This window comes from Callorhinus ursinus, unplaced genomic scaffold (assembly GCF_003265705.2).
Source record: "Callorhinus ursinus isolate GAN/ISIS: 27379988/994484 unplaced genomic scaffold, GSC_fseal_2.0 scaffold5, whole genome shotgun sequence".
Lineage (NCBI taxonomy): Eukaryota > Metazoa > Chordata > Mammalia > Carnivora > Otariidae > Callorhinus > Callorhinus ursinus.
Window position 1 is genome coordinate 21,495,855 of NW_027397067.1, and position 12,613 is coordinate 21,508,467.

The window sequence follows — 12,613 nt, forward strand, 5'->3', positions numbered from 1 at the left end:
CAGATGGCCAAGTTTCACCCAGCCCCCTCCATTCCTCATTCCCCACACCCCACGGAAATGTGTAACCCCAGAGACCATGGTGCTGGGCAAGGCTGTTGTTGGCCTTAGACACATAAGCATCTGTGGGGCTGTCACCCCATGAGGACTAAAGAATGTCAGGAGTCTGGCTTAGAACAGGGGTGCCATTTTCTAAATGAAATCTAGATAAAATTTCTCATTTTAAAAATCATGCTATATCATCCCCATTACTTTTGTAATCTTAAAAGGATTTGGGAATGCCTTTAATATAGAGCATGCGTTTTCCAGTTCCCAACAAGCTCCATCACTCCCTGTAGTATTATATTATACTCCTCTCTGTCACTCATTTATTTTTACTTTTTCTCTGGTTAGGCTTTGAGTATACAAACATTGCTTTAGAGACACTGGTCAATTTGTATATAGCTAAAGGGAATGTTATTTAGAAAACGATTTCTTGATGCTCTGTCCTTTGGAAAGCTGTAGGAACTATTTTAAAAGCTCTTGCTTAGGGCGTCTGGGTGGTTGAGTCAGTTAAGTGTCTAACTCTTGGTTTTGGCTCTGGCATAACCTCAGCATCAGGGGATTGACTCCACATGGGGCTCTGCATTCTGCTTGTCCCTCTCCCTCCCCTCTGTCCCTCCCCACCGCGGGCTCTCTCAAAAATAAAGATTAAGAAAATTCTTTTATACTTGAATGGAAAAAAGACATAATGAAAATGAGTTATTAGAAAAGCTTTATCAAAGTTCTAAGGCGCACCTGGGTGACTGAGTTAGTTATGCGTCAGACTCTTGGTTTCAGCTCAGGTCATGACCTCAGGTTTGTGGGATCAAGCCCCGCATCAGGTTCCATGCTTGGCACAGAGTCTACTTGTCCCTCTCCCTCCCCCTGCTTGTGCACTCTCTTTCTCAAATAAAGAAAATCTTAAAAATAAAAAAAATAACTTTATCAAAGTCTCTTATTCTTAATGTTACTGTTTAAATAATTAATAAAAGAATGAAATCATGGCATGATGACTTAAAATTCTAATAGTCTTATTTTTCATGGAAAATCTAGTAAATATAGTACATTAAATCAAAATAAGTTCTAAAATTATAAATAACTTCAAGTGACATTTTCAGTTGTTATTCCAACATCTTTTTATTAAAAAGATCAGCCACATGCTTTAGTAAATTTGTTCTTATAAGAAAATGCTTTTCTTAACTACACTGTTCTTGTAAAAAAAATTGATTTCAAACTTAATATCATAAATATGCCCAAATATAAGGCAAAGATTTTCCCCTAAACCACAGATGGAGCCATCCCATATTTAAATCTTTTCAAAACTCTTATGTAGTAGGGATCAATATTGATTATTTTGAATAAGAAATACGATGTTTGGGTAAGATACACAGCCTTAAAAACCTCAATCAATGTGATTTCTAAGTGCCTAGCACTTAGAAATAGGGGGCCTATTTCTAGGGGGCCTAGCAGAGGAATCAGTGGAAGATGTTGTACTCTGGAAAAACTGAGAGGATTCAAAAAGTGGCTCTAGTGATGAATGACAGATATGAACAACAAAATTACATGTGGAAAGTGTGAATATAACTTCCATGAAGGGGGAAGGGGAAAAAGCATTATTTCCAATTTAAAAAACTTCACAGGATATACAATTATATGCATGTATAATTAAACTAAATAAACTGAATATGAGAAATAAAATATTTGGCTATTTCATTGAGACTTCTCCGAAAGCCCACATATTCAAGTTGGCTAAGAAATTACACGTGAACCTTCTTATGGGCAAAATGGAATAATGTTTATATTGAGGCATACATATTGTATGTATTTAAAATATTCTCCTTAAAAGAAACAGTTATTTGTGACTAACACACCTCTTGAACTGCTACTAACAGCAGTGTTCCTTTCTTTCTTCACTTCTCTGTAGGATCAGTTCAAAACAATCACTGTACTAGTTTCTTCCAGTAAAGAGTTCTTCCAAAAATAATTTTCATAGAGTAAATTTTAAGAAACTGTTTAACACATATGCAGCTGTTACTTTCAAATTATGTTAATTACTTGAAACAGTTACTTTCGACTGTCATATGTAGGTGTTAAAAATAGTTTCAGTTAAGTTCTAAGTTATGCAAATTATTCCATAAAAATTAGATTGCATTTCTGGAGAAATGCCATCTGGCAGGAATTGATAAGGAAAGAACTTTGAAAACTAAAATGAACAATTACTTTGAAATGTCCTTCTTTATTTACATGATCAATGACGAAGACAGATTAATAATGAAGCCCAGAGGTATTATGTCTATGGGTATACAAATATGTGCATGAAGAAAGCTTTAAATATTTGAGCCACGGTACTAAGACATCAAGAAACTATGATGTTCTCAGCAACACTGCCCAACAGAACTTTCTGCAATGATGGAAATGCTATCTCTGCTATGCAAAATGGCAGACAGTATGGCCACATGTGGCTAAATGAGTACTTGCAATAGGGCTAAGTGTGACTAAGAAAGTACATTTTGTTTTTAACTACTGTTTTTAACTGTAATTACTTTAAATGTGGCTAGTGGCTTCTGTTTTGGGCAGTGCAGCTCTAGGACATCTGTGGTTCACACCAGGTGCTTACTGCATATGGAAGGGCTTCTGGAAATTGTGGGCCTAAGGATCTTATCTTAACACGGTTCTAAGCCAAAGGTTTTATGGATCTTCATCCTAATCCTTATAATCAACTTAACTAGAAAAACACTCCACTTGAAAAAGAAATCAACATAAAAAGAACTTTCAAGCCACAGTATATGAACTCTATTTGGTGCTGTTTTCTAATCATAGCAGACAACATCAATGATGACATACACAGAGGACACAAAACCACAGACACAAAGCAGTAGTAAGTCAGGTAGCTATACGCTGGATTAGCTACTTGCAGTACATATAGAAATGGGGTGGCTTTGGAGAAGGCAGAGATGAACTGGTGGTCATGCTACACTTCTATCCTGAAAAGCGTCTCAAAGTAAGGGAGCTTTAAATGTGGACAAATGTAAATATATATTCAACCAATAGAGAGTATAAAGAATCCCCATGTAGCCCTACCCAGCTTTAATAGTTGTTAACTCAGGACTAAACTTGTTTTGTCTGTATTCCTGTATAAGGATTTTAAAAATACTCTCTCCCTGAAAAAGGGAATATGAGTGTTTGATTAATTTAACGGTATTCCCAGAAAAAGAACTGATGTGCTGGCATCATAAAATTAGAGCATATCAGTGTGAATGAAGCCCAAGGAGAGCACAGAGGAAAAGGGAGCAGGGAGGAGGTGGTACAAACCAGCAAAACCCCTGTAGAGCACAGGTGAGCTGCTGTATTTAGTCTCAAGCAACGGGGAGGTGGTATAGGTTTGAGAGAGGAGTTAAAGAAAGGAACTAAAGTGTACTTTGAGATATCACAAAGTTTGACTTTAGAAGTACTGAGGGTAAAATAGAAAGAAGGATATTGTACTCCTGCAGTCATTATTTGTTCAAATAAAACAAACAAACATCTTTCTCAGATGCTAAGAAGAATGCGCCTCCCATTTCAGGAAAAACTTCACTGCTGAGTGAAGCTTACTTTATTTAATACTGAATTTTTTTTACTGGGCCTTAACACACAGAACTATTGGTTGCAGAATAATCTGATTAATGCTTTTGTCTCATTTGTGAAACTCCTAAGAATATCAATAATATAAAACTAATACTACATTTCAAAATTTGTTTAAATTTTATTTAAAATTACCACTAATACAGTTTTAAGACAGGAGATTAACATGTCAAATGTAAAAGAGTCCACTCTCAGTTAAAATACGACAAAAGTTTTTTTCAAGAAATATGTGAGGATATTTAGTCTTTGTGGAAAGAGGGGAGGTAGGAGAATAATGCGGGAAGAGTTGAGGTGGGAAAGAAAGAGGCGGGTTAGAGATGTGAGGAAATGTTTAATTTTAGAGTGACTTTTCAAAAAAAGGGAAAAAAAATGACAACTTTTAAAATTACAAAATCCCAGCTTACTTTTTTGGTTTTCTGGAAGTAGATTTCAGGAAAAGCATGAAACCAGTAAGCCAACTGGGCTATGTAGAAAAACTTCATTTGAAATCTGCACAAGAAAGGAAAAAAAAATACCTTTTAAAGCATGATATTTTTAAAGAATAAAGTAAAAACAAACGCTGGAAATCAGGATGTACTAAGTAGCCACCTTCGTGTTATCATTTCAGGTCTCCCTACAGTACTCTGTGCACCTTTAACAACTCCCCAGCAGCCACTTCCCTGTCTCCCTAGAATATTCTCACCACCAGTTGATTCCTCTGGAATAAACAACAGATGCAAAGACATTACCTGCAGAACGCTGACAACCTGCACGCTGGCTGGGAGGAACCAGACCCCCTTGTTTATTAGTACATTAATACTGATTAGTATGTCATGTTAGCTACTGAAAACATAAGGAACATGACTTTGAGGGAATTACCTTGCAGACCTTTAAGGTTTCATCAAAAGGAAAGCAGGAAGGGCAAAAAGATGGACACAAAAGCGAAGGTACCTAGATAAATGATCACCTGAAACTGGTATAATCCCAACTGAAAATAATCCCCTGGCTTTTTTCTTAGGGCAATATGGTAACTCTACCTGGTTGGAATACTAATAGAACCCCTAAATAAATGGAGGCAAACCATAGAAAGAGGAATACAGCATGGAAGTGTTCCCCAGGAGACAGAGCTCATCAGCCTAAAATCAATAGGCTCTTGACATTATACCCCTCCAGTCTTCCTGCTTTCTCTTTGTTCTCCCTTCCCCTTTTCCTCCAGACTTCTAAAATTGAAAACATAAAACCAATTGGAAATAAATTTTTGGGGGGGAGGGGAGATAGTCCCATATAAATACGATATTTATAACCCTACTGCATAAAAGCTCACTGAATTAATATTTTTAAAACTCAGAATGACTCAGTAGCGTGGGTATTATTGCTGGACTTAAAACAAAGGTATACATGGTCATGTTGTTCCCTTCGTATCTTTTTCTCCAATTCTCAAATCATAATGCATTTACTGAATGCTGTCTAGGTGACAAACACCTACATATGGCCTGGCACACCAAAGGATATATAATATAGAGAGACAGTTCCTACTTGCTGTCAAGGTACACAGAGTCTTGGTGGGTATGGGCACAATATAAGACTTACATAAATGGAACAATTATAGAACATTCATGACAATGTAGAGATATTACCTAAAATATTAATACCAAAATGACAAATTCAGGAAAGCAAAAGATAATATAGGCTAACGTAGCAAGGAAATATAATATGGAATAGTCGTGCTAGAGCTGGGCTTGAAGAATGAGTAATTTAGCTGAATGTCTTTCCAACACTGAACTTTTTTATAGGACTGTATAGAAACCTTGGGGACTAGGAAGATAAAAAAGAGACAATTGCTACCCTGAAGTTTACAGTGTAAGAGAATAAGAAATGAAAGAAGTAAAAAGAGACTGGGGCATAGAAAAGGAGCAAAAAGTACAGCAAAGATGGAGAACTGATGAGGAGAAAGGATGAGGGAGAAGGGAAACCAGAACTAAATTAAAACTGTTAAAATCAGTTTTCTCAAGCTAATGAACATGTTGGAAATATTAATTATGCATGAAAAAAGAGCATGAGAACTTTTTTTCTTATGGCAGAGGGATTGCCAACGACATACCTATTGTATGAATTTGCCAAAGTCCTAAAGAGAATGACAAGAATGGGTTCTGCTTAAAAGTGACACAACCATGGTCCTTAACTAAGAAAAGCCTGCTAAAATGACTTACGTCATCAGGTTATGGGGATAAGCCCTCCACAAGATAGTTGGGTCTGAGATGTAGTTTTCCTAAGGAAGAAGATATAAAAATTAGCCTATTGAGTATAATGCAAACTTCTTGGAAAATAAGACATTATTTTCATTTCTTGCACATTTATAATTTCCTAGATCAGGCACTCCAAAGAGCCCACTGAAGTTAAACTTTTTAGTTGTTTTAGTTATTTTTGATTCAGTTGAATTGCTTATTTTAGCAAAGCGAAAATCACTATGAAAGATATGAAGTCAAATAAGCATAATTCCTGGCCTTCAAAATTCAATAATCCAATACAGTAAAAAATACATGTATGTGAACAAACATAAAACAACCAAAAAACAGTAATGGTACATAACAGAGGCAACAACAGCTATGGGAGAGATGAATTTTGTCTTGGGTGATCAGAGGAGGGTTTCGGGAAAGACGGAGCACCTGACAGGAGATGGAGGATCAAGGTGCTGCCAAGTTTTATAGGATGATGTCCACACACTAACCCAAATCTTTTTCTTACATAACCAGATCTATTCAGTGAGAATTATTGCACATGTGTAAAAAACAAAAACAAAAAACCTGTCAAGTGACATATCTTTAGTAAGTATTTTCCTACTGAAATGTAACACGATTATGTTTAAAAAAATTATACAGTAGATTTTAAGCAGAAATTACATATATTTATAAAGTATCATTAAAGCAGCAGCATAGGAAGGCATGAGCCTGGAAAGACTGAGTTTTAATCTATTTCCAACATTAAATATCGTACACTTTGCCTGTTTATTCATCTCTAACACGGTGATTAAAAAAAATTACGTTTCCTAACAAACTAAAAAATACGTACACTCTAGAGTGCTATAAATTCAGAGACTGTTAATACTAATACTAATGTAAATACTACCTTCCCCTTCACTAGTTAGAATGATACAGTTAAAGGTTTTGATAGCTTTAACTGTAAAGTTACACAGTATTTTAAGTTGCTTGGATACTACCCAGATTGTTTTTAAAAGAGGAAATGACTAGAAACATTACAACTCATATAACCCAGTAAAAGTTATCACTGACTTTTTACCCTTTTTGCTAATATAGAGATATCTGCAAATGACTACAGGATATAAAATATTCAGATTGACTAAAAATGAGTAAGACTTTCTGAAACATTAAACACAGTTTAGAATTTCTGCTGTATGAAAACTAATGAAAAAAGAGGCTTATTGCTGAAACTTGATTTATACTAGTTCAACAGAAGAATTCCTAATCTTAGATAAGAACAAGAATAGAGAAGGGATTGTCTAAGGTTCAGGCTTTGCTTATGAGCATTAAAAATAGGACATCATTTTCTGTTCTGGCTATATAACATAAATACTTTGAGAAATGAAAATTTAAGCATAGTATATACTTACAGATATTAGAATGAATGTGCCCCAAATACAAGAAAAAAGGTAGAATGCACTAAGCTGACCAGATTCATTAAACTTGCTGTGTTTCGTTTTGGAGAAGTGCATTCGCCTGTTAATTTTCTAAAAATAAAAACAACCATTAGTAATTAAAAAGACATTATAAAGCATATTTAATATGTAACTACCGTTAAGTATGGAGCACTAGTATTTTATAAAGTATAGATTTCTAAGATTGCATACTTACATCCAACACATACTCTTGAATTATGGCATGAATAATTATCGCCACTAGCATGTAGAAGAAAACTGTAGCCAAATCTTTGATACCATAGTAATAAAGGGATGCTGATTCAGTAGCTTGTTCTTCTGAAGAGGCCAAAAAGGAAGAACACACATACACAAAAATATACATAAGATTATAAAAACAGCACTAAGTACAACATAGTTATGGAAACAAACAAAAGAAGACTAACCTAATAAATAAGTTCTATAGAGACATTATAGGTGATTTGCTTTTGGACATCTTGAGTCTTAGGAGCAATGAAAATTGAAAACTACCCAGAAATCTAAGGCCTCAGAAATTACTTACGAAAGACTTGACACATGTTAGTTACAGCCATCAAAGACCAAAAAACAGGGAAGGGGAGGCCATACTAAGATCCTTGGGAAGACTGTAAAATTGATATTATCCCAGGTAGAGATTAGGTTATATCAAAGTTATACTTAGCCTATCTGTCTCTTAAATTTTCTACCTCTTTTCAAACTAGACACTTCGTTATGATTCTGACAGAAAAACTGATTTAACCTCTATTTGAATGAGTTTTGACCTATCAGCACTATAGACAGAGGCAACTGCTACTTAAAATTGTTTTTAATCCTCGATATTGTTCTATTTTTCAAAACAAATCTTAATCAAATACTTGTGAGTTGCTGTAAATTATTGTTCTCAAGCTTTATATTTATGGAAATTATTTGGGAAAAAAAGCACTATTGTTCTCTGGCATATTCAAATTTCAAAACAACTTTTTGATTTTGAGTAATCTGATATCTAAGTCACTAAATCAAATATGGTTGACCCTTGAACAACATAGGTTTGAACTGCATGGGTCCATTTACCTGCAGATTTTTTTCAAGAACTACAGTACTGCCAATGTACATTCTTGTCCTTATGATTTTAATAACGTTTTCCTTTTTAAAATAACATTTTTTCTCTAGTTTACTGTAAGAATGCAGTATATCATACATATATAAAATATGTGTTAATCAACTGTTTATATTATTGGTGAGGCTTCTGGTCAACAGTAAGCTATTAGTAGTTAAGGTTTTGGGGACTCAAAAAATTGTACATAGATTTCTGATTGCATGGGGTCAACGCCCCTAACCTCTGCGTTATTTAAGGGTCAACTGCATTTATACAACTATATAACTGAATTAAACCCAATTCAATGTTATATAATTGATCCTATATTCTAAATACAGAGCCAAATACTTGTCTGAATATGTTAATATTTTATTAACCAAATACCCTCACCCATGCTGGTTAATTGTATCACTGTATTCAACTACAATCAACTTCCAATAACAACTTGACTTTCACATTGCATAATTTAGAAATAAAAATTTTAGGGGCGCTTGGCTGGCTCATTTGGCAGAGCATGTGACTCTTGAACTCAGGGTCATGAGTTCAAGCCCCACGCTGGGTGTGAAGCCTACTTAAAACTAAAAAAAAGAAAAATGAAACTTTTAAAAATAAAGCCTGAAAGCGTAGTTTGGATGCTATTATAACTCCTAGAGCTTACTGACATTTAGAGGTAGAGCACAACAAAAACACAAAAATAAAATAGGCTTAAGGATTGTTACTTTAGGTCTAAAGCGTAACTCATAGGTCAGAAAAACTGAACCTAAATATTGTACCTTTAGAAACCCTGATTGAATGATAACACTTTAAACAAATATTCAATATCTAGTCTTAGAATTTTCTTATGAAAAAGATCAGAGGGAAGAGAAGGGGAAAAAAAGTTCTCCCATGGAAAGTCAAGTCCACTTACAAAATACACAATAAACATTAAACACATATGATTTTCACATAATCTATAGGGTGAAGTCAACAAAATATATCATTTCTCGCATTATAAAATCATTAAAGTAACATTCAGTCTAATCATGAATGAAATCTATTAAAATTAAAGAATTTAGTATTCATGGTAATTTCCAAGTTTGTTCAAGTAAAACCTACTTAAATAGAAAATTCTGAAAGAAAACTACCTACCTGTTGCAGGGAGGGTAACATTGTACTGAAGAGTAACAAAAATGATAGAAGCTTTTGCTGTTATCTAGAAAAAAAGAAAAAAAAAAGATCAAGTCAATTTGTGACCTTCTCCCAAATAGGTCAAGGGAGAAAACATTGTAAGTTCTGCCCCCAAATCTAAAAACCAAGGGCACCCTAGTTCTTGTGGCCCTGTGACAGGCACAACTGAATTCCCGATCACCCAGGGGTTGAGCTTGGGAGTGCTGCAGTTTAGATGAGTTTGTGAGTTTGTGTTAGTCCTAACTTTAAGATTTCAAAAGAGACATTCTGTAGTTTCAGTGATTCTCTATTCTAGACCTGTACAATGAACAAAGTTCCTATTAAAAAAAATTGAAATGTAAATTAATAAGGAAAGGAAGCACAGTTACCACCACTAAAAATTGATCAAGCTGGGGTCTATGGTATGTGTATGTGTTTATCTCTCACACACCTGGGATAGTTAAGTGGTCAATAAATATTTAACTGACCTGATTATTGGTAAAAGTGAAGTGGTCAGAACAGGAAAATGGAATGCTTACTCAATATTTATAGGCACCAGGTAATGTGCTAGACAAGAATGGATAACAAAGATGAATGATACAATCCCTGACCACTCGTAGCTCAGTTGGGTCAGGAAGATGGGTAAACAAATTGTTATAATATTATAGAATCAGTGCCAACAGGTATTCAGGATAAACAATGGATTGTTTTTGTTTTTGTTTTTTTCCTGGGGTGGGGAATAAGGCATGTTCTGGAAAGGCTTCTCAGAGGATATGGTGTGGAATGGTCTCTTGTTGGAAAACAGAAGTTCTCTAGGCTCATAAAGGGGGATGAAGGGATGAAGAGGGCAGCATAGGTAGAACAGAAAGCACAAAGATTAAATAGCGAACATGAGGCCCGGCATGGATACACATCAGTAAGCGGTAGAAAAGCCTAGAAAACTTCTCAAGTGCTAGAAAGGGCCTTGTTTGTTAGACTAAATAGTTTAGATTTTATTTGGGCACAATTAGAGAATTAGGAAGTGGGGGAAGTTCATTTGTGCTTTTTAGAAAGATCATGGATGTACCTAGTAAGTGGTCTTTCAAGCCCCCTCAAATCCATTCTCCACGCTGCAACCAGATTCATCTTCCGACCGTGTTAACACCTTTCTCCATGCCTACCCATCCCCTACCTCCACCCTGAAAATTCTTCACTGGATTCCCATTCTTTCTAGGATAAAGAACAAAATGTTTTTTTTAAGATTTTATTTATTTATTTACTTACCTATTTATTAATTCACTTATTTAGAGAGCATGAGCGGGGGGTGTGGGGGGAGGAGTAGAGGGAGAGAAAGAATCCCAAGCAGACTACCTGCTGAGCACAGAGCCCAATGTGGGGCTTGATCCCTCGACCCTGAGATCATGACCTGAGCCAAAATTAAGAGTTGGATGCTCAACTGACTGAGCCACTCCGGTGCCTGAAGAACAAAATCTTTAATGTGACCCATACAATAATCCATGACCCTTCCCCTCTGCCTCTCCAGCCTTACCTCAGACCACTGCCTCCTGGATTCCTCCCATTACAGGGTCTGTGCACATGCAGTTCTATCTGAAACCCTATTGAAAACCTTCCCCCTTCAGATCTCAGTTCAATCACACCTTTTCAAGGAAGCCTTTGTTAGATTATCTCAGAGATGATCTAACGTCCTTTGTTAGATTATCTCAGAGAATTGTGTTCCTTTCTTTCAAAACACATACTCTTGGTGTTATAATATTACTAATTTCTGTCACACTCATTAGAAAGTAAGCTCCATAAGAGCTGGAACCATGCCTGTTTCTTCATTGTATGTTTAGAGCCCAGCATGGGGCCTGACCCATGTTAGGTGACTGATCATTTCTGTTGATTAAATACTAAATAAAACTTAACTGGAGTAGGTATACAAGTCAAATATAAGACTTCTGCAAGAGACCACATGAAAGATAATAAGGCCTGAACTAAGGCAGTGGTAGTGGGACAGAGACAGTACTTTTGGGGCAGAATAAGGCGTGGGGAGCAAGAGGGAAGAGTCAAAGAATATGTATGGATACTTCCCGCTTGAACAACTAGGTGAAAAGTAATACTATTAATAAAAATGTGGAATACAGGAGGGGCAGCAGCTTTTGGGGAAAACAGAAAAAACTGAGTTTTAGACAGACTTAGATTTCTGTGAGATATGCAGGGGGAAAGACCAATAGGCAGATAAGCCTAAACCTTGAACTCTGCAGGGAGACCCTTGCTTAAAGACTTAACTACCTACTTATAGTAGGTAGTTAAAGCTGTGGGGGTATATAAATCATCTATGGAGAGTGCACAGTGTTTGCAGAGAAATAGGACAACATCAGAACCATGAAGGGGGCAGAGAAAAAGCTGGTGGCAAAATAAGAAGAAATGATCAGAGAGGGAGGAAGAGAATGAAGACAGTTAGATGCCCCCAAGGCCAAGGGGGTAACGTTTCAAAAAGGTGTGGTTAATAAAGTCAAAGTTTCAAAAGAGACTTGGCAGGAAAGGAGTACAATGACCTGGACATTTTAAAAAGCCATCAGGGGTCATGGCTTGAGTGATTCCAATGAAAACAGTGAGAGCAAAAACCATACCATAGACTGAAGAACAAAGGAGAAACAAAGTGGTATCCAGCAATAGATGCCAGGTCAAGATTTATGTTGTTTTTATGAGAGAGACTGAGCTTATATGGGGGTAATCAGGAAGGTGCCAGGGAAAAGGAAGAAATTAGACATTTAAGGGGACAATGGATAGAAAGATCTGGTAGAAATGAAATGTAAGGATAGAGCTAGAAGTTAATCTGCGGTTTTCTTCTTAGATGGGGAAGAAGGTAGCAATGGATGAGACAGGTAAGTTCAAAAGGCAGGAAAAGTGAGGAAATGCACATCTAGTAAACTCTTATTTTCCTTGTGGTGGGAAAAAAAGCAATGCGATCTGTTCAACATAATTAGGGACCTGAATGATGAGTATTTATATCATTCCTATAGGGAAAGGAGCTGGCCAGGGAAAAGTACAAAAGATCACTGGGTGTTACTGATGTCTGAGATCAGAAGCCTTTGATTTAT

General features: G+C 36.0%; 1 protein-coding gene across 1 annotated transcript in view; it reads right to left on the reverse strand.

Annotated features, from left to right (window-relative positions):
* TRAM1 (translocation associated membrane protein 1) overlaps positions 1-12,613 on the reverse strand; it is a 31,259-nt gene that overhangs the window by 13,810 nt on the left and 4,836 nt on the right. Inside the window, exons 2-6 of the mRNA XM_025870710.2 lie at positions 9,513-9,576; positions 7,488-7,609; positions 7,247-7,363; positions 5,829-5,887; positions 4,044-4,128 (exon numbers count right to left, since the gene is read on the reverse strand). Coding sequence (XP_025726495.1) covers positions 4,044-4,128; positions 5,829-5,887; positions 7,247-7,363; positions 7,488-7,609; positions 9,513-9,576 — 447 coding nt within the window. The remainder of the gene's footprint in view (positions 1-4,043; positions 4,129-5,828; positions 5,888-7,246; positions 7,364-7,487; positions 7,610-9,512; positions 9,577-12,613) is intronic.